This window comes from Rana temporaria, chromosome 1 (genome assembly GCF_905171775.1).
Source record: "Rana temporaria chromosome 1, aRanTem1.1, whole genome shotgun sequence".
NCBI lineage: Eukaryota > Metazoa > Chordata > Amphibia > Anura > Ranidae > Rana > Rana temporaria.
In genome coordinates, this window is record NC_053489.1 from 124,527,924 (window position 1) to 124,551,551 (window position 23,628).

The 23,628-nt window shown below is 43.1% G+C and overlaps 1 protein-coding gene across 6 annotated transcripts in view; it reads right to left on the reverse strand.

Moving 5' to 3' along the window:
* TTC37 (tetratricopeptide repeat domain 37) overlaps nt 1-23,628 on the reverse strand; it is a 215,156-nt gene that overhangs the window by 41,671 nt on the left and 149,857 nt on the right. For 4 of the 6 annotated variants that reach the window (XM_040342325.1, XM_040342317.1, XM_040342332.1 and 1 more), the window contains 2 exons: nt 20,858-20,985; nt 15,303-15,641 (listed from right to left, as the gene is read on the reverse strand). In XM_040342325.1, coding sequence (XP_040198259.1) covers nt 15,371-15,641; nt 20,858-20,985 — 399 coding nt within the window. In that variant the 3' untranslated portion in view covers nt 15,303-15,370. Of the gene's footprint in view, nt 1-15,302; nt 15,642-20,857; nt 20,986-23,628 lie in introns of those variants that run through there. The other 2 variants (XM_040342350.1, XM_040342341.1) reach the window with 1 other exon arrangement.

A 23,628-nucleotide genomic window follows, 5' to 3' on the forward strand; every position in this document is an offset into this window, starting at 1 on the left:
GGGCTGGCATTGGACCAGTGTTCTGTCTATCATAGAAGCCGGTCCAGGAGGAGGGACTTTGTATTAAAGAGGCCGCTAAGTAAACAGTAGATTCTCGCTCTATGTAATCTGATGTCGCTCATCCCGCCCCCCTCCCTGAGATGGGCATTGATCAGGCTGCATTCATGGCAATGGGGAGGCTGCAGATGGGCATTGATCAAGCTGCATTGATGAGCAATTGTGAAGCTGCAGATGGGCATTGATCAAGCTGCATTGATGGGCAATTTTGAGGCTGCAGATGAGCATTGATCAAGCTGCATTGATGGGCAAATTTGAGGCTGCAGATGGGCATTGACCCTTATTTTGCTTCAAAGTTCTTTATTTAAATTTTTTTTTTCCTGAAGCTTCCCTCTTAAAATTAAGGTGCGTGTTGTATGCCGATAAATACGGTACACGTGCTAAACGGCATCAATGCATATAAACAAAACAATATGTGCAAAAAGTGTTCAAGGATAGTCAGAAAATTAGCTTATTACAAGAAAGTGACTTGTGAAATAAATAGCCAAAAGTTTGTATTGGAAAAGTTCATCAAGGATATTTCAATCTGAAGCGGATCTCCCACTGACTCTTGGCTGCTACTTCCACCACCCAAGTAAGCACACAACTTGCCTACCAAAGATCAACTCCTCAGGAAAGCAGGCCAAAACACATTTGATTATATTGCTGCGGCAACCACCACTACACCCAGGCAGACTTCAAGGGGTTAATTCTCTCTGCATTTAGGCCCCTTTCACACTTGTGACTTGTCCTGCGAATTGGGACTCCAAAGTCACATTACAAGTCATCCCCCATGTTTTCCAATGAGTACCACTCATATCTGAGCGACTTCAAAATAGTCCCTGCACTACTTTGGTCCGACTTTTAATCGATTTGAGGTCCATGGACCTCATGTTTACATAGGCGGTGAAATTGTGGCAATATCGCACGTTTTTCAGGTCGCACAAGTGTGAAAGGGGCCTAACGGACCTAGGGATACACCTCAATACTGGGCACTTACACCCCCTTCCTGCCCAAGCATTTTTCAGCGCTGTCACATTTTGAATGACAATTGGGTGGTCATGCTACACTGCAACAATGTTACATTTTTATTTTCTCCTCACAAACAGAGCTTTCTTTTGGTGGCGTTTAACCACTTAACCCCCAGACCATATTGCTGGTCAAAGACCAGAGCACTTTTTGCGATTCGGCACTGCGTCGCTTTAACTGACAATTGCGCGGTCGTGTGACGTGGCTCCCAAACAAAATTGGGTCTTTTTCCCCCACAAATAGAGCTTTCTTTTGGTGGTATTTCATCACCTCTGCGGTTTCTAGTTTTTGCGCTATAAAATAGAGCGACAATTTAGAAAAAAGTGAATATTTTTTACTTTTTGCTATAATAAATATCCCCCAAAAATATATAAAAAAACATTTTTTTTCCTCAGTTTAGGCCGATACGTACTCTTCTACATAATTTTCGTAAAAAAAAAAAAAATCGCAATAAGTGTTTATTGATTGGTTTGCGCAAAAGTTATAGCATTTACAAAACAGGGGGTAGTTTTTATGGCATTTTTATTAATATTTGTTTTTTTACTAGTAATGGCGGCGATCAGCGATTTTTTCGGTACTGCGACATTATGGCGGACACTTTTGACACATTTTTGGGACCATTGGCATTTTTATAGCGATCAGTGCTATAAAAATGCATTGATTACTATAAAAATGCCACTGGCAGTGAAGGGGTTAACACTAGGGGGCAGGGAAGGGGTTAAGTATGTTCCTGGGTATGTTATAACTGTAGGGGGGGGTGGACTGACATGGGGAAATGACTGATCTTCTGTTCATACATTGTATGAACAGAAGATCAGCATTTCTCTCCCTGACAGGACCAGGAGCTGTGCGTTTACACACACAGCTTTCGGTCCTCGCTCTGTAACGAGCGGTCGCGTGTGCCCAGCGGCGATCGCACCCACCGGGCACGCGCACGGGAGTTGGCTGTTGGGCGAGGTGACATAGAGCTACGGGCTCTCGCCCAGCAGAGCCAATTACTCCTAGGTTTTCTATCCCCCCCCCCTACAAAAGACCCAAAATAAAAAAAAAAATCTTAGTTTCTGTCAGTAAATTTTGAAAATAAGTAATTTTTCTCCATCACTGATGGGTGCTGATGAGGCGGCACTGATAAAGTGGCACTTATGGGCACGGATGAGGAGGCACATATATATATATATGCTGCACTTATGTGCACTGATAGGTAGGGCCGTCTTTAATGTTGATTGGTCATTTGGCAAAACTTTTCTTTGGGGCCCCCTTCTAGGTGGCACTGATGAGCACAGATAGGCAGCACTGATGAACATTGATGGGCAGCACTGATGGACATTGATGGGAAGCACTAACTGGCATCACTTGCTGGCACATTTGGGCACTGGTTGCTAGGACTTTTGGGCACAGATTGGTGGCATTTGTTGGCACTGATTGCTGGCAGTGGTGGGAATTATTGCTGGCACTGGTAAGCACTTAATTGTAATCAGGGCACTGATGATCAGTGCCCTGATTACATACCTAGCTGTCCCCTGTGAGGAGATGCCGCTGATTGGCTCTCCTCGCCTCACACGGTCAATGTGAGGCGAGGAGAGACGATTATTGGCATCTCCATGTTTACATGTGACGCGGCTGCAGCTCTTTACACAGATCGGGGTCGCGACGTGTCCTAGCAACAAGGCCCGGCAGCAATCGCCACCCTGCACGCCCCTGGGGGCACGCGAGAGCCGTCGTTCTGGGCGGCCATCATATGACGTCCACCCAGAACGAGAGCCGCACCGCCCAGCCGTCATTTGACGGTGGGCGGGTGGCAAGTGGTTAAATGGAACAATTCTGGAAAGTGTCTTAATTTAAGTGCATATCCTAATGCTTAAAGCCCAACTCTGAGCTCAGTATTTCCCTTACCTCCCACATTTGAGCCAGTTTCCCCCTTTTACCCACTGGAGCACGTTCCAGCCCTTCTAAAAAGAAAGTATATACATCCCTCTCCCCCCAAAACCTCTTAATTTATTTTGCGTTTCATCACAGGTCTTATTCATCCTCCAACAGTGGTTGGATCATGAATGGTGCAGAGGGCGCACCACCTAATTATAGGGCCAAGTCAATACCCAACACAGATATTGGGGACAGATTGTTCTCAAATTTCACCAAAGCGGATCTTAGGCGTTAAACACAAAGCCTTAACACTTACAGCTGGCTCTGGAGAAAATGGTTTCAGAAATAAAGGCAACACATAACTATTAGGCCCCATGCACACTGGACGTTTTTACAGCAGCTGTTTTTGGCTTCAGATGTTTTTTTTCTACAGTCAATAAACTCTCCATCATGTTATCCTATGTGTCCATGCACACATAGGCCGTTATCAGCAGTTTTGGGCAGTGGCGTTTTTGAGCAGTAAAAAAAAAAAAAACAGCGTTTAACGTTTTTGATCAATTGAAAAAAATAAATAAAATTTTCTTCAGCAAAAACACGCTAATGCGGAATAACGCTAAAAAACACTAAAACCGATATTGAAAAAACGTTGGAAAACTCACTGCAAAGCTACTGGCTTTTTATAACGTTACTTTAACGTCCAGTGTGCATGAGGCCTTAGGAATTTTTGCACGTTAGTTAGCTCTTTAACCACATGGCCAATAGATAATTTTTACCCCCTTCATGATAAGACTATTTTTTAGCTATTCAGCATTGTGCTTCTTTAACTGGCAATTGTGCAGTCATGCAACACTGTGCGCAAATGAAATGTTATCATTTTTTACACAAACAGAGCTTTATTTTCATGGTATTTGATCACTATTGGGATTTTTTTTTTTTATTACACAAACAAAATAAAAATTACAAATGTATTTTGCTACATGTCTTTGGTAAAGAATACAAATATAGTGGAACATCGGTTTACGAGTAACTCAGTTAACAAGCTTTTTGAAAGACGAGCAACTTTTTTAAAAGAATTCTGACTCGGTTTGCGAGTGTTGTCTCGCAAAATGAGCAGAATTCAGGCCAAAGCGGTGTGCAGTACCGCTTTTGGCCTGAGGTGGGGTGGGCGCCGGACCCGAGCCGAACGTCGCAGCCGATCGGCGCCGTTCGGAAATGCAGGGAAAGGCCAGAGGACATCACGGCTGACCTCGGCAAATCTTGGGTAGTTTTCCCGAAGTCTGCCGAAGGCCCTCGGGCCTTTTCGGCCACTTCCGAGGCTCTCAGGCGCCCCCCACCTCTGGCCGCACGCGGTATTGCATGACATTGAAGTCAGTGCGGAACAAATAATTTTCTTTTTCATTAACTTCAATGGGAAAATTCGCTTTTAGATGCGAGTACTTTGGATTACGAGCATTTTCCTGGAACAGATTATGCTCGTAATCCGAGGTTCCACTGTAAACTAGGCTTACCTGTAGATACAGTAAATATCTCCAAAACCTGCACAGTTTAGGAGATATTCACACTGCATGCAGCCGGTAACATCACTGGCGCATGCGCTCTGATGGGAAGACATGCCGTCACGTCCCTTCAGAGCTCCATGCTGCGGTCTGTGACATGATTGATGTATCTACATGAATTCTAACCATATATGTGTGTGTGTGTGACGAGAAGCCCCCATGTGATGTCTCCATAAAAAGGACCTTGTCACTAATTTCAGAGGTCTTCTAGCTTCACCCCAAGGACAGGATATATCCTGTAATTACATTGCCTTTAAGCCTGTGGTGAGGGGAAACCCAGTGATCCTTGCAAATTTCCGCACACCGCATAACAAATCACACTGCCCTTTGGATCTGCAGAGGTAAATAGTGCAATTTTAATGACATTTCAAACGCATGGTTGCAATGCAGTGCATTTGCCCGCACCGGATTGCATGGTACAAAAGTACCATGCGATTCGGTTGCAGTATGCTTGCTGCATGCACTACTTTGGTGCGATTTGAGCACATTCAAATTAAAATGAACAAGAATTCAGTGCGGTTCCTGTGCAATTCACATGAAGTTCATAGTGTGAACCAAGGCTTAACTAGGTAAAAATATCAAGTTTTCAAGGTTTTTCTTATCCCTACACATCCCTCTCAGGGAGGGAATTGTTTCCTTTTATCCAAGGCTAGAGAATCTGCTCTATTCAGAAGATACCATTTTTTCTGCCCTCCACAATCTATATCCAGTGGTCTCCAAACTGTGGCCCTTTGCTTGCTTTTATACGACCCTTGGGACACCTTTTCATCCACTGATACCAACAGTGGAGCTTAATTCTCCCCACTGATACCAATGAAGGGGCACAATCCCTCTCAACCACACCAATGATGGGGTCTAATTTCTCCCCATGGCACCAACGATGGGACCCAATTCCTCCCAAAGTATCCAACAATGACACCAAAGAGGGGGCATTGTTTTTTGACACTGACATCAGGACCTTTGTTATGCCCAATGGCCACAGTCCGGCCCCCCTAATGCCTTAAACTGGCCCTTTTTTTTAAAGTTTGGAAACCACTTGTAAAGGGTTATATTTTCTCATTAAAATAACAAACATGTTAGGGCTCCTCTGTGCAAAATCATTACACAGAGCATGATCTGCTCCTGGCTCCTCCCTCCCGCCGAGTGTCCCCATAGGAAGCGGCTTGCTATAGGGGCACTCGTGCGTGCTTGATCCTGATCCTCGCTGTTTATATCTATTGTGTAAAAAATAAATATAAAAAGCTAATTATCTGCAAAGTTCATGAATAATAAATACACGTTCTAAACGGCATCAATGCACATAAACAAAACAATATGTGCAAAAAGTGTTCAAGGATAGTCAAAAATGTGCCTATTACAATAAAGTGACTTGTGAAATAAATAGCCAAAAGTTTGTATTGGAAAAGTTCATCAAGGATATTTCAATCTGAAGCGGATCTCCCACTGACTCTTGGCTGCTACTTCCACCACCCAAGTAAGCACACAACTTGCCTACCAAAGATCAACTCCTTAGGAAAGCAGGCCAAAATACATTTAATTGTATTCCTGCGGCAACCACCACTACACCCAGGCAGACTTCAAGGGGTTAATTCTCTCTGCCTTTAGGCCCCTTTCACACTTGTGTGACTTGTCCTGCGACTTGGGACTCCAAAGTCACATTACAAGTCGTCCCCCATGTTTTCCAATGAGTACCATTCATCTCTGAGCGACTTCAAAATAGTCCCTGCACTACTTGGTCTGACTTTGATGCGATTTGAGGCCCATAGACCTCATGTTTACATTTCGGCAATAGCAGACGTTTTTCAGGTCGCACAAGTGTGAAAGGGGACTACCGGACCCAGGGGATACACCTCAATACTGGGCACTTACACCCCCTTCCTGCCCAAGCATTTTTCGGCTTTCAGCTCTGTCACAGTTTGAATGACAATTGGGTGGTCATGCTACACTATAACCATGTTACATTTTTATTTTCTCCACACAAATAGAGCTTTCTTTTGGTGGATTGCTATCATCGAAAGAAAATTAATTCCCAAGTTTATCAAGACACTTAACCACTTGCTTACTGTGCACATACACCCCCTTCCTGCCCAGACAAAATTTTAGCTTCCGGCACTGCGTCGCTTTAACTGACAATTGCGCGGTTGTGCAACGTGGCTCCCAAACAAAATTGACATCCTTTCTTTCCCACAAATAGAGCTTTCTTTTGGTGGTATTTGATCGCCTGTGCGGTTTTTATTTTTTGGGCTATAAACAAACAAAAAAAAGAGCGTAAATCTTGAAAAAAAAAAAAAAAAAACACAATATTTTTTACTTTTTGCTAGAATAAATAAAAAATGTTTTTTTTTTTTTAAATGGGATATCTCAGTTTGTGCCGATACTTATTCTTCTACATATTTTTGGTAAAAAAAAAAAAAAAAAAAATCGCAATAACCGTATAGTGACTGGTTTGCGGAAAAGTTATATTGCCTACAAAATAGGGGACATAATTATGATTTTTTTTAATTATTTTTTTACTAGTAATGGCGGCGATCTGCGATTTTGACCGTAGACCGAGAAGCTGCAGAAAAGCATGAAATGTGTTTTTGCGGCAATTTGTGTTTCGTCATCTGCCCAACAACAAATTGGCCAAATATTTTTTTTTTAAATATATATATATATATATTTTTAAGGCTATTATCCGATTAATCGAAACAATAATCAGCCAACTAATCGATTATGAAAATAATCTTTAGTTGCAGCCCTTAATCCAAGGTTGCACTGCATCCCAATACAGGTGGTCCTCGAGTTACAAACAAGATAGGGTCTGCAGGTTTGTTCTTAAGTTGAATCTGTAAGTCGGAACAGGTACATTTTTTAAGTGTAGCTCCAGCCCAAAAAAAATTGCTTAAGCTTTTTGGATAGCATAGGGAAGGGTTAACACCCCTGTAATGTTTGTTTTGCTGTCTGTGCCCCCTATTCAGAAAATGTCACCTCACTTTCTGTCCCAATGACAATTGGGATCTTGAAAATGTTGGGTTGTTGTAGAAACAAGCCTTGGTCATAAAGCTTCAGTGGAGGTACCTTTTTCCCATAATGACTCTCAGGCCCCGTACACACGACAGAGTTTCTCGGCAGAATTCACGAGAAACTCGGTCAAAACCCTGATTCTGCCGAGAAACTCTGTCGTCTGTACAGTTTTGGCTCGATGGAGCCGCCGAGGAGCTCGACGAGAAAATAGAGAACATGTTCTCTATTTTCTCGTTGTTCTATGGGAGAAGGCGTCCCGCCGAGCTCCTCGGCGGCTTCATCCCAGAACTCGACGAGGAACTCGACGTGCCAAGCACGTCGAGTTCCTCGGCCGTGTGTACGGGGCCTTACAGGAGTGAATTTCCCTCCCTAGGGGTAGATTTCCTCTCACATCCTGTTTCCCTCTCTTTGTAAATAGGAGTCGATTGTAAGTCCGATGTTTGTAACTAGGGGACCGCCTGTAAGTGTATATTAATTGGTTTGTGTAAAAGTTAAAGCATCTATAAACTACGGCATACATACTGAAACATACGCAGCTATAGACGCTACACTGTAATGGCAGTGATCAGCGGCTTATAGTGGCGACTGATAGTGTGGTGAGCAATCTGACCCTAACAGACACTTGGTTTGCAAGTGCAGTTGCAGTAGATGTGAGGTGAAGCTCTAAAATGAGGGGACGCTCTGCTGATTTCCATCATCCAATCATGTGCAAGAGAAAATTATTCTTTTTATTTTTATTGTATGTCCCCATCAGATCTACAGCGACGGACTGTACTTGCAGTGCACAGACAATTTGCCTTCAGTAAATTAACCCCACTGTCTGGGAGGGTCACTAATTTACACTGACACTGCTAGTAACACTAATACAGTGTTCAGTGACAATACTGTACACTGTACTAATGACACTGGCTGTGAAGGGGTTAACCTTTAGGGGAAATCAATGGATTAACTGTGTGCCAAATAATGTGTAATGTGTTCTGCTTTTTTAAATGTCAAAAATAACACCAAATTTAAGTGATAAATATCACAAAACATAAATATTTCATGCATTTGGTAAATAACGCAGGTTTATCTATTGAAGTGACTGCTTTTGAGATGAATACCTAATGAGTCTTTTTAACTCAAAAATATGTGCTATTTATCTTTTAATGAACTATATATATATATATATATATATATATATATATATATATATATATATATATATATATATAGGAATCTATCTCTCTATATATAGAGGTATCTATAGGTGTATACATAATATATATATATATATATATATATATATATATATATAAATAACTATATATATCTATATATATATCTATCTAAAAAAATAATATATATATATATATATATATATATATATATATTGATTATAGATATTAGGTCCAGTTATGGGATCCCTCAGAAAACGTAGCTTAGCAACTAGCTGCACCTGGGGTGAGGTCATGTGACCTGAGCTCAGCTCCAACTGTCACTTTAGTCTGACTGCAGAGCTGGGTGGTGATCGCATCGCTGTGTGACGACAGAAGCTATCCATATTGCTGAACAGGCTAACTATTTATTGTTTTTCTCGTTTTCTTGTTCTAGTATTTATTGAAATAAACGTTTTTATTGATATAAAAGTTTATATTTGGGGGTTTTGGGGAGTTTGGGGGTGGGGGAGTAGCTGTAAACAGCTGTGCTAGGAGGAGGGGGGGGGAGGGGGTAAATCACAGTTTGTATAAGGTTTTGTGTTCAATTTCTTCCCTTTCTGATATATAGTGATAATATATCTATAAAATAAAGTAGTTTTAAGATTTAAGGAAAGATGATGAAAAGGAAGACCAGACATCTCTCATCAGCTGGAGGGGAGGAGAGACCGGCAAAGAGAAGCAAACAAGTCACCAATGGAGATTGTCCGTTCCTGCAAGCTCTTCTGCGGCTCCCAGAGACCTCCCCCCAGGATATAGAGGCTTTCTACAGGTTTAGTGGTATGTCTTCACTTGTCCTTTATGATAGGAAACCTGCAATGATACATAGGCTGCCACTGCTGATAATATTCCAAATATAACCCCTTTTATATGTTAATTATATCTGTTCAAGCGCACAGGGACAGGGGCGCTTTAAATTTTTCATTGTTAAGTTAACACATTTTTGCTAGTTTAACACTTTAAAAAAAAAAAAAAAAAAAATCTTGATCACTTTTTTTCCTATTACAAGGAATGTAAACATCCCTTGTAATAGGAATATGACATGACAGGTCCTCTTTACAGTGAGAGCAATGGAAAGGGTGCAACAAGTGTAAAATTAATGTCCATAATTAAGCATTAATATTCAATTAACAAAGTTCAAATGAATGCAGATATGGGATTTGCAGTAAAAGGTCCTGTAATCCAAATCTATGTTCTCCAACCACCGTGCTTTCAATAGTGCAACGTGCATACATAAAGTGCTTCACCCGATGTGACAATCAAATGCGCGCACTGAATGTATACGCCCATAAATGACCATCAGGCATGTAAAAAGTTCTGTAAACAGGATCCTCTTTCTTGTGGCCTCTCTCTGAACCGGAATCAATCCTCAGTATAATTCAACAGAAACTGCTCCCCATTAATGTCTGTATATTCCAAATACAGGTTCTCCCATCTGGAAAGTTCAAAAGGCTCCACCACAATGAGCCACAAAAAACGGAAATCGCGCGATACCGTCTTTTTATTAAGATTACTTACAGGGTAAAAACTTGGTGTAAACAGGCAGGTATACACGCAGCTTGAGGGGAGGCAGCGGTCGGGCTTGTCACTGAGAGCGATATAATCCACGGCATGCGTCTCAGCTGTTTCAATTGGAAAACATACAGCTCCAGTGTCAGACGCGCTGTGTCAATTTTCTATGCATTTCGCGATCCTCGCGTCATTAGGAAAAATTGTAATAAAATCTTAATAAAAAGACAGTATCACAATATTTCCATTTTTGTGGCTCATTGTGGTGGAGCCTTTTGAACTTTCCAGATGGGAGAACCTGTATTTGGAATATACAGACATTAACCACTTCAGCCCCGGACTATTTTGGTGGTCAATGACCGGGCCACATTTTTCTATTCGGCACTGCGTCGCTTTAACTGACAATTGCGTGGTCGTGCGACGTGGCTCCCAAACAAAATTTACATCCTTTTTTTCCCACAAATAGAACTTTCTTTTGGTGGTATTTGATCACCTCTGCGTTTAATTTTTTGACCTATAAACAAAAATAGAGCGGCAATTTTGAAAAACAAAATATATTTTTTACTTTTTCCTATATTAAATATCCCCCAAAAATATATAAAAATATTTTTTTTTCCTCAGTTTAGGCCGATACGAATTCTTCTACATATTTTTCGTAAGAAAAATCGCAATAAGCGTTTATCGATTGGTTTGTGCAAAAGTTATAGCGTCTACAAAATAGGGGATCATTTTATGGCATTTATATGAATTTTTTTTTGTAGTAATGGCGGCGATCTGCGATTTTTATCGGTACTGCGACCTTATGGTGGACACTTGACACATTTTTGGGACCATTGGCATTTTTATAGTGATCAATGCTATAAAAATGCATTGATTACTGTAAAAATGTCACTGGCAGGAAAGGGGTTAACACTAGGGGGCGATCAAGGGGTTAATTATGTATCCTCATTGTGTTTTAACCGAAGGGGGGGGGGTGGCACACTGACTAGGGGAAATGACAAATCGCTGTTCATACATTGTATGAACATACAATCAGTAATTTCTCCCCCTGAAAGAACCGGGAGCTGTGTGTTCACACACACACACACACACACATAAACAGCATAACATCGCGCCCGGCCTCCGACGATCATAGAGACCATCTGGTCCCCTGGAAATCTCTATTGTAAACATCCGGGGCCGGCAGATCCATTCTACGACTCACCGATCGCAGAGGCGAGTCGATAGGAGCACCGGAGGGGGGGGTATCCCCTCTCGCCGCCCATAAGAACGATCAATCGGTAGAACAGCCACTATGATCATTCTTATGGTGCAGAGTATCGCTGGCTGAAAAAGACAATATCCCAATGATGCCTGTAGCTGCAGCCATCATTCAGATATCCCCGCACAAAGCCAAGGACGTCCTATTACGGACCTTAGGCGGGAGGTGGCTAAACACTTACCTGCTTTTTGTCACCACTCCAGCACGATTCTGTCTGCAGCACCACTCCTTTCAGTTCCTGGCCCCACAGGAGACACTGAGGACAGTGGCCATAGGCTTGTGCTGCTGTCAGTCAAACACCTGTGAGGAGGGAGTGGGGGCATGGCTTACCGTCACTGTGTGTGTCTATGGATGCATACAGCCTGGCTCAGAAGCACGCCCACAGGGGTGCCCCCATAGCACATTCCTTGCTAAGAGGGACACTCAAAAGAAGGAGCAGACAGCGTCATTGGGGGACCACCAAAAAGGAGGTAAAGGACCATTCTGTGCAATATTTTTACAATAGCAGGGAAATATAACATGTTTTTTCATTTTAACCTCTTGACCACCGCCCCATGTCAAAAAGACGTCCTCTTTTTAAAGATGGATATCTCGGTAACGGCAGCAGCTGCTGCCACAACCGAGATATCCATCTCTTCAGTGGGCGGTGGTGTACACGATAACGGCGGTCTTCACCGCGAGATCGCCGTTATCGGTGGCGGGAGAGGGGGCCCCCCCTCCCGCGTCCTCCGCCGCTTACCGGAGCCGTTGGTAGCGGCGGAGGCGATCGGGTCCGTTCAGCAGCTGACTGGGGTTGCGAGTGAGGGAAAAATGTCCTTCACCCGTCCCCATAGCTCTGCTGGGCAGAAGTGACGTCAAAACGTCAGTCCCGCCCAGCGTCTTAAAGAAACATTTTTTTTTTGTCATTTGAAAAAAAGACAGCTTCAATTTTTTTTGCATTTAAGTCTAAATATAAGATCTGAGGTCTTTTTGACCCCAGATCTCATATTTAAGAGGACCTGTCATGCTTTTTTCTATTACAAGGGATGTTTACATTCCTTGTAATAGGAATAAAAGTGATCAATTTTTTTAAAATAAATAAAGAAGCGAACGCATACGCGAGTAGCGCCCGCATATGAAAACTGTGTTCAAACCACACAAGTGAGGTATTGCCGCGATCGTTAGAGCGAGAGCAATAATTCTAGCCCTAGACCTCCTCTGTAACTCAAAAAATGCAACCTGTAGAATTTTTTAAACGTAGCCTATCGAGATTTTTAAGGGTAAAAGTTTGACGCCATGCCACGAGCGGGCGCAATTTTAAAGCGTGACATGTTGGGTATCATTTTACTCGGCGTAACATTATCTTTCACAATATATAAAAAAATTGGGCAAAATTTATTGTTGTCTTATTTTTTAATTCAAAAAAAGTGAATTTTTTCCAAAAAAAGTGCGCTTGTAAGACCGCTGCGCAAATACGGTGTGACAAAAAGTATTGCAATGACTGCCATTTTATTCTCTAGGGTGTTAGAAAAAAAATATATAAAATGTTAGGGGGTTTTAAGTAATTTTCTAGCAAAAAAAAACTGTTTTAGTCTCGTAAACACCGAATCTGAAAAACAAGCCCGGTGGGAAAGAGTTAATTATAATAAATAGCCTTTAATTTCACCTCAATCTTAAACTGATGACCTGTAGGGGCTTTTAAAATGCCATCCATTGAAAATTGGGGGTACTGAAGCTTGTTTTTGTTTTGGAATCCTAATGTTTGACATGTTCGGTATTATATTGTGTGCACCAATACTAAAATGTTTTTTTTTTTTTTTTCATGTAAAGGCAAAAAATCCACCGACAATGAAATTTCAAAGCCATTTCCACCTGAGATGAAGGACGAGATCTTCAGGCAGAAGATCTTCGCACAGATGGACAGAGCCCTTGATTCCTTCATTGTCAGATCCGGAGGACCGAGATTTTTTGCCAGAAGACACAGTGAGCTCCAAACTGCAGAGGAACATGGCTATGTTCCAAGGTAATAAACAGGACTAACATTTACTGACACACACTGATCAACATACATTGACTGGCATACACTGACCCAAACTAACAGAGGACGTCCAGATGTACATAAACTGACTGGTACATACGTTAGAGAGATGCACACAGACAGACAACGGCCCGGATTCACAAAGCACTTACGCCGTCGTATCTCCAGATACGCCGTTGTAGGTACAAATGTGCGCCGGCGTATCTATGCGCCGAACCAGAAACCAAGATACGCCTAAAAATAGGCTTCATCCGACCGACGTAACTTGCCTACGCCGGCGTATCGTGAGCGCATATTTACGCTGGCGCTCCCATTGATTTTCGATTCAAATAGGCAAATGAGGGAAATACGGCGATTCACGAACGTACTTGCACCCGGCGCATAATATACACGGTTTGTGTAAGTCGTACGTCTGGCGTAAAGTTATTCCCCATATATGAGGCGCAACCCATGCAAAGGTTTGGACCAGGGAACACAAACCGTCGTATTTTACGTTGTACGTGAATATGGCTAGGCGTAGGTTACGTTAACGCCGTAGGCAGTGATTCGACGTATCTTAGGCAGTTGTTTCGACGTGATTCTGAGCATGCGCACTGGGATGCGTCCACGGGACGGCGCATGCGCCGTTCATTATTTGTATCTGTCTGGCGCTCGGCCCATCATTTACATGGGGTCACGCCTCATTAGCATGTCTCACGCCCACTTCCACCTACGCCGGCTTACGCCGAGGAAACCCAGCGCAGTTTGGGAGGCAAGTGCTTTGTGAATCCTGTGCTTGCCTCTCTGCACTGTGTCGGCGTAGCGTATATTAGATATGCTATGGCGGCATAAATAATATGCGCCGATGTATGTGAATCCGGGCCAACCAAATTAGGAGAGAGTAGATCGCACACACAGATTATAAGATGAGGCCTACTACAAACATACATCCAACATTAGAAAAACGATGACTAGCATCCAGTAGGGTAGCTTAGTGTAGTTAGTGTAGTTCCTGCCCTAGAAGAGTCTACCTTGCCGTGGTGGGCAGGCTTGGAATCTCTTGGTCAAAAGTGTGTCAGTGAATGGAAGAGAGGATCACTAGATCTTCACTTTTGGCCAACTGATTTTACTAAAGGACTCTTGGTTTAATCAGAGTGCATAGAAATAGTTGGAAAAGGAACAGATGCCCAAAGAGCCATAATCATACTTTAATAAACACAAAATGACCAGTACTTTGAGTTGAAATACAGTGGAACCTAGGATTGCGAGTAACGCGGTTAACGAGCGTTTCGCAATAAGAGCACTGTATTTAAAAAAAATCGTAACTCGGTTTGCGAGTGTTGTCTTGCAAAACGAGCACGAGTCAGGCCAAAGCGGTGTGCAGTACCGCTTTTGGCCTGAGGTGGGGGGACGTCGCAGCCCATCGGCGCCGTTCAGAAATGCACGGAAAGGCCAGAGGACAGCACGGCTGACCTCTGCAAATCTCAGGTAGGTTTCCAGAGGTTTGCCGAAGTCAACAGAAGTGTCCTCTGGCCTTTTCGGACATTTCCGAGGCTCTCAGGCACTTTGGTGCGATTTGAGCACATTCAAAGTAAACTGAACAAGAATTCAGTGTGGTTCCTGTGCAACCTCTGGCCGCACGCGGTATTGTATGACATTGAAGTCAATGCGGAACAAAATTATTTTAGTTTCCATTGACTTCAATGGGAAAATTCGCTTTTAGATGCGAGTACTTTAGATTACGAGCATTTTCCTGAAACAGATTATGCTCGTAATCCGAGGTTCCACTGTAAACTCTTTTTTGTCATTTGTACCTACAGGTAAGCCTATAATAAGGCTTACCTGTAGATACAATAAATATCTCCAAAACCTGCCGGTAACATCACTGGCGCATGCGCTCTGATGGGAAGACATGCCGTCACGTCCCTTCAGAGCTCCATGCTGCGGTCTGTGACATGATTGATGTATCTACATGAATTCTAACCATATATGTGTGTGTGTGTGACGAGAAGCCCCCATGTGATGTCTCCATAAAAAGGACCTTGTCATTAATTTCAGGTCTTCTAGCTTCAGCCCAAGGACAGGATATATCCTGTAATAACATTACCTTTAAGCCTGTGGTGAGGGGAAACCCAGTGATCCTTGCAAATTTCCGCACACCGCATAACAAATCACACTGCCCTTTGGATCTGCAGAGGTAATAGTGCAATTTTAATGACATTGAAAATGCATGGATGTAATGCAGTGCATTTGCCCGCACCGGATTGCATGGTACAAAAGTACCATGTGATTCGGTTGTAGTAAGCTTGCAAATTTGCTGCATGCACTACTTTGGTGCGATTTGAGCACATTCAAAGTAAACTGAACAAGAATTCAGTGCGGTTCCTGTGCAATTCACATGCAATTCATAGTGTGAACCAAGGCTTAACTAGGTAAAAATATCAAGTTTTCAAGGAATTTTATATCCCTACACATCCCTCTCAGGGAGGGATTTTTTTTCCTTTTATCCAAGGCTAGGGAATCTGCTCTATTCAGAAGATACCATTTTTTCTGCCCTCCACAATCTATATCCAGTGGTCTCCAAACTGTGGCCCTTTGCTTGCTTTTATACAACCCTTGGGACACCTTTTCATCCACTGATACCAACAGTGGAGCTTAATTCTCCCCACTGATACCAATGAAGGGGCCCTCTCAACCACACCAATGATGGGGTCTAATTTCTCCCCATGGCACCAACGATGGGACCCAATTCCTCCCAAAGTATCCAACAATGACACCAAAGAGGGGGCATTGTTTTTTGCCAGTGACATCAGGACCTTTGTTATGCCCAATGGCCACAGTCCGGCCCCCCTAATGCCTTAAACTGGTCTTTTTTTTTTTAAGTTTGGAGACCACTTGTAAAGCGTTATATTTTCTCATTAAAATAACAAACATGTTAGGGCTCCTCTGTGCAAAATCATTACACAGAGCAGGTAAGCATGATCTGCCTCTTTTTGGGGTCCCCCACCGAAACTCCTGGCTCCTCCCTCCCGCCGAGTGTCCCCATAGGAAGCGGCTTGCTATAGGGTCACTCGTGCGTGCTTGATCCTGATCCTCGCTGTTTGTATCTATTGTGTAAAAAATAAATATAAAAAGCAAATTATCTGCAAAGTTCATGAATAATAAATACATGTGCTAAAAGGCATCAATGCACATAAACAAAACAATATGTGCAAAAAGTGTTCAAGGATAGTCAAAAATGTGCCTATTACAATAAAGTGACATGTGAAATAAATAGCCAAAAGTTTGTATTGGAAAAGTTCATCAAGGATATTTCAATCTGAAGCGGATCTCCCACTGACTCTTGGCTGCTACTTCCACCACCCAAGTAAGCACACAACTTGCCTACCAAAGATCAACTCCTTAGGAAAGCAGGCCAAAATACATTTAATTGTATTCCTGCGGCAACCACCACTACACCCAGGCAGACTTCAAGGGGTTAATTCTCTCTGCCTTTAGGCCCCTTTCACACTTGTGTGACTTGTACTGCGACTTGGGACTCCAAAGTCACATTACAAGTCGTCCCCCATGTTTTCCAATGAGTACCATTCATCTCTGAGCGACTTCATAATAGTCCCTGCACTACCTGGTCTGACTTTGATGCGATTTGAGGCCCATAGACCTCATGTTTACATAGGCGGTGAAATTGCGGCAATAACACACGTTTTTCAGGTCGCACAAGTGTGAAAGGGGACCAACGGACCTATGGATACACCTCAATACTGGGCACTTACACCCCCTTCCTGCCCAAGCATTTTTCGGCTTTCAGCTCTGTCACAGTTTGAATGACAATTGGGTGGTCATGCTACACTGTAACCATGTTACATTTTTATTTTCTCCACACAAATAGAGCTTTCTTTTGGTGGATTGCTATCATCGAAAGAAAATTTATTCCCAAGTTTATCAAGACATTTTGCAGGAGAACTTAAAGGGGAGTTCCAGCCAATTTTTATGTTTATTAAAAGTCTGCAGCTACAGAAAGTATAGCTGCTGGCTTTTAATAAACAGACACTTACCTGCTCCACGATTCCAGCAAGGCGTCTTCATTCCAAGTGTGGGCACCCTGCCGTGACAGCTTTCGGCTTCACGGCCGGGCACCCACTGCGCATGCGCGAGCGGCGCTGCGCCGTCCGATTGGACAGGCGATCGCCTACAGGGAGGGGCTGCAGTAAGGCGATTAAGCTATTCGCCTTACCAGCCCCTCGGCGGAAGGAGGAAGTCGGACAGGAAGTCCTACTCCTCCTGAAGCCCCCACTCCCCCCCCAAAAAAATTACATGCCAAATGTGGCATGTAAGGGGGCGAGGAGTGGATTAAGCGGAAGTTCCATTTTTGGGTGAAACTCCGCTTTAAAGGGGTTGTAAAGGTTTGTCTTATTTTCTTAATAGGTTCCTTTAACCACTTAACGACCGCCCACTGCATATGTACGTCGGTACTTTAAAGATGGATATCTCGGTAACGGCAGCAGCTGCTGCCACAACCGAGATATCCATCTCTTCAGTGAGCGGTCCTGTAAACGATAGCGGCGGTCTCTGCCGCGAGATCGCCGTTATCGGTGGCGGGAGAGGCCCCCCCCCTCCCGCCGCTTACCGGAGCCGTCGGAGGCAATCGGGTCCTGCTGCCTGCTGTGTGAGGATGCGAGTGAGGGCTTTTTTTTTGCATTTAAGTCTAAATATGAGATCTGAGGTCTTTTTGACCCCAGATCTCATATTTAAGAGGACCTGTCATGCATTTTTCTATTACAAGGGATGTTTACATTCCTTGCAATAGGAATAAAAGTGATACATTTTTTTTATTTCAGTGTAAAAAATGATAAAATAAATAAAAAAAAAATAAGAAAACCAAAAAACAATTTTTTAAAGCGCCCCGTCCCGACAAGCTCGCGCGCAGAAGCATAGGCGAGTAGCGCCCGCATATGAAAACGGTGTTCAAACCACACAAGTGAGGTATTGCTGCGATCGTTAGAGCGAGAGCAATAATTCTAGCCCTAGACCTACTCTGTAAAAAAATGCAACCTATAGAATTTTTTAAACGTCGCCTATCGAGATTTTTAAGGGTAAAAGTTTGACTCCATGCCACGAGCGGGCGCAATTTTTAAGCGGAACATGTTGGGTATAATTTTACTCGGCGTAACATTATCTTTCACAATTTATAAAAAAATTGGGCCAAATTTATTGTGGTCTTATTTTTTAATCAAAAAAAGTGAATTTTTTCCAAAAAAAGGGCGCTTGCAAGACCACTGCGCAAATACGGTGTGACAAAAAGTATTGCAATGACCGCCATTTTATTCTCTAGGGTGTTAGAAAAAAAATATATATAATGTTTGGGGGTTTTAAGTAATTTTCTAGCAAAAAAAACTGTTTTAGTCTTGTAAACGCTGAATCTGAAAAACACCTTCCGTCCTTAAGTGGTTAAGCTAGTGCATTGTTGGTTCACTTACCTTTTCCTTAGATTTCCCTTATAAATGTTTTCTTTGTTTGAATTTCTCACTTTCTGTTTCTGTTTTCACTTTCCACCATCATCCGAGTAGTGGAAAGTCATTTAGAACCGCTTACTGAGGAGGAACAGGAAGTGAGAAATTCAGACAAAGAAAACAAAAAATCTAGAAGGGAAATCGAAGGAAAAGGTAAGTGAACCAACAATGCACTCGCCTAAAGGAACCTATTTAGAAAATAAAAAACAAACCTTTACAACCCCTTTAAGGCCATCTGTCCACCAGCTGAAGCTCAACAGAAGATGGGTGTTGCAACAGGACAACGACCCAAAGCATAGACGTAAATCAACAAACGAATGGCTTAAACAGAAGAAAATACACCTTCTGGAGTGGCCCAGTCAGAGTCCTGACCTCAACCCAATTGAGATGTTGTGGCATTAACTCAAGAAAGCGATTCAAACCAGACATCCCAAGAATATTGCTGAACTGAGAGAGTTCTGTAAAGAGGAATGGTCAAGAATTACACCTGCCCGTTGTGCACGTCTGATCTGCAACTACAGGAAACGTTTGGTTGAAGTTATTGCTGCCAAAGGAGGTTCAACCAGTTATTAAATCCAAAGGTTCACATACTTTTTCCACCTGCACGGTGAATGTTTAAATGGTGTGTTCAATAAAAACATGGTAACATTTAATTATTAGATTAGATCAGATCACATTTTATGACCAATTTGTGCAAAAATCCATATCATTCCAAAAGGGTTCACATACTTTTTCTTGCAAGTGTGTCTGTATATATATATATATATATATATATATATATATATATATATATATATATATATATATATATATATATATATATATATATATATACACACATACATACACATACATACACATACATATATATATATATATATATATATATATATATATATATATATATATATATATATCTGCACTTATGGGCACTGATAGGCAGGGATGTCTTTAATGTTGATTGGACCCTGGGCAAAATTTTTCTTTGGGCCCCCCCCTCCATGCAATTTTGCTCTTCACATGCTCCGAGACATACAAAAAATATCAGCTAGACTTCAAATCAGTTTACTGGATCAGATCAGGCAGTGATTGCGATTGATTGCCAGAGGTTACAACATATCATTACCACTTATTGGCTGGTTGCCAGAGGTTACAGCACACATTAGGGCTCACTGATTAGTTGCTAGAGGTTACAGCACATGATTTCTTCTTGTTGATTGGTTTCTAGAGATTATTGTACAGTAATACTGCTCACTGATTGGTTGCTAGAGATCATTGCACATCTCTTCACTGCAGAGGGGCATGATATACATAAGAATGCCGCCTTTATTTACATTTAAATGCTGCCTGCCTCAGCTATTTACATATTATTATACAGGATTCATATAGCGCCAACAGTTTGCGCAGCGCTTACATATGAATGACTGTTATTTACATGCACATTTACAGGTCTGCTGGTGAGTCATCTGTACACAACAATAGGGCAGAGCTGGGCAGCATTAGTAGCAGCAGCACTTCACACTGAGATATCTGGACACAGAACAGGACTAAAACTTCAAGGGACAAGGGAATTTGAACTGGGATAGTGGGCAAGTATGAGGCAGCTGCTTTGGGCCGCACAACAATGGCAGCTGCCACTATTGCCCTGCCTTAAAGACGGCCCTGCTAATCACTAACCTGGAACAAGCATGTACTGCAGATCAGGAAAGCTACAACATCTGACCTTTCAAATACAAAAGTTACAGATTTAGCATGACAGCCAGGCAACTGGCAATTTCAGAGGACAGTAATGGCAATCTTCATACAGTACTCCTCTAAGCTAACCATTGAAGCACAGTGATAAGAACTTGGTCAGCATTCGCCTTTAAAGATAGATATTTTGAGTTTCAACTCACCGTGACCCCTTTGTGCAGAACTGGAGAAGTCCCTGGAGTAGAATGGCCAACGGGCATGATGCCATCTTCAAGGCTTGACTAGTGGCCTCTTGCAGAAGATCCGCCCAGCGAGTGTCGGGAATCTTTGCCTGAATTAAGCAATATTTCACGGAAAATGTTCACAGTACATTTACTTATTGATTTTCTTCAACACAAAAGCAGTTAAAATCAAAGTAGACAGCAAAACTGAAAGCAGCTGCACGTATAAAGAGAGGAAAATGCAATTGCTGCCAGCTCAGGAATTTTCTTAAATTCTCAAGTTTTACTACGTCAGGGAACCCCACTGGTATGTCACCAACGTCAAATGAGGTAATATAATATTTGGCCTAAATGCAAAAAAAAAAAAGCATTAAAAGATTCATATGGCTGATTCAATTTGTATGCTGCTTAAAACTTTTTAGTTGCTCTCAAATGTTTCATCTAACCTCCACATGCATACCTTGGCCAGATTGCCGGCATAAATACATTTTTATAAAAATGCCATAAATCTATCCCATATTTTGTAGGCGCTATAACTTTTGCGCAAACCAATCAATACAGTACCTGCCGCCGAGAATGTGTTTTTAGCACGACAGCATCGCGCTGATTCTCGGCGACATCGGGTGCCGACATCTCGCACTCGCTTGAATGGTGACAGCACATTCCAGCAAGCGCGTCATAGAAGCGACGGGAGATCCCGCCAATTCTACACGTGTGCGGCGTTTGTTATGAATCCTGAGGGGGAAGTCCCCACCGGATTTTAAATAAAAATCCGGCATGGGTTCCCCCCTCAGGAGCATACCGGGACCTTAGGTCTGTTATGGGTTGTAAGGAGAGCCCCCCCAACGCCGAAAAAACATGGGTAGGTATCACATGGGTAGGTACAGAGCATGATGGGACTGTGAGGCCTATATAGGTCCGATGCAAGCCGCGCACCCGTCATTTCAGCGAGAAGAGCCGGCGTGTCAACATCTGGAGAAGAGAAGAAGATGACGTCACAGCCCGGAAGAAGAATACGTCACAGCACGGAAGAAGAAGATAGACGTTCAGCGCTGGAGAAGGAGAAGGCACCGGACAGCTGGAGGAAGAACCGGGGTGCGCCGAGTCAACAGCGGAGAGCGGCGAACATAGCAGAAGACCCCCGGAGAGTGAAGAAGACCCCCCGGATAGCCGAAGAAGACCCCCCCGGATAGCGGAAGAAGAAGCACACCACCCCCCGCCGAAGACGTCGGAGGAAACCCGCCGAGGAGTGGGCGCTTTTATAAAAGCGACCCCCCCCCGGCGGTGGAAGAGAACCGGACGGCGGCGAAGAGCGGCCCCCACCCGAAGACGTCAAAGAAGAAGCCCCCCCTGGTAAACAGAGCTAAAGAAGACAGGGGGCGGCCTCCGGAGCAGACTAATAAATTATTTTAAAAACTCTTGTGTTGTGTTTATTGACTTTAACATTTTTCCTCCAGGTGAATGGGTAGGGGTACGATGTACCCCATATCCATTTACTTAGGGTGGGGGGCCGGTATCTGGGGGCCCCCTTATTAAAGGGGGCTCCCAGATTCCGATAAGCCTCCCGCCCGCATACCCCGACAACCAACGGCCAGGGTTGTCGGGAAGGGGCCCTGTCCTCATCAACATGGGGACAGGGTGCTCTGGGGTGGGGGGGCCCCGCAGTGCACCCCCCTGCCCCAGAGCACCCAACCCCCCCCCATGTTGAGGGCATGCAGCCTGGTACGGCTCAGGAGGGGCGCTCGCTCGTCCCCACTCCTTTCCTGGCCGGCCGGTTAGCGTGCTTTGGATACGGGTCTGGTATGGATTGTAGGGGGACCCCCTACGCCGTTTTTTCGGCGTAGGGGGGGGCTCTCCTTACAACCCATAACAGACCTAAGGGCCCGGTATGCTCCTGAGGGGGGAACCCATGCCGGATTTTTATTTCAAATCCAGTGGGGACTTCCCCCTCAGGATTCATAACAAACGCCGCACACGTGTAGAATTGGCGGGAATCCAAGTCGGATCTCCCGTCGCTTCTATGACGGCTTTGTCTCTATCGCGGCAAGCCAGCTCGTCGCTGGCTCCCGCGATGGGGCTCGTAGGTGCTCAATCTGGCCGAGAAAGGGAGCGAGATTGACACAATATCGCGTGCACCTACTGTATATGCTTATTGCGATTTTTTTACCAAAAATATGTAGAAGAATACATATCGGCCTAAACTGATTTTTTTATTTTTATATATACCTTTTGGGGATATTTATTATAGCAAAAAGTAAAAAAATATTGCTTTTTTTTTAAAAAAAATTGTCGCTCTTTTTTTTGTTTATAGCGCAAAAAATTATCACCATGTCGTTTTTTAAATACCACCAAAAGAAAGCTCTATTTGTGTGGAAAAAAAGGATGTCAATTTTGTTTGGGAGCCACGACGCAATTGTCAGTAAAAGTGATGCAGTGCCGAAACGCAAAAAATGGCCTGGTCATTGCGCAGCCAAATCCTCCAGAGTTGAAGTGGTTAAAATGAAAGGTTTTATTTTAAAATGCCATCAGCATGTTAATGGTAGGGGAAAGGAAGAACTATAGAAGGCAACATATAAGTAGATTAAACAACAACTTTAACACAACAATAAATAGTTATAGGCAACAAGAGGCTGGTTTACAAGTATTGTGCGGCCAGAAATCTTTTCATTTTAATGTTTTTAAACTTTAGTATGTTGCTGTTAGCACTTAACAGGTCACCTGGGCGTGATCTGCGACCAAGCTCAGGTGACCCA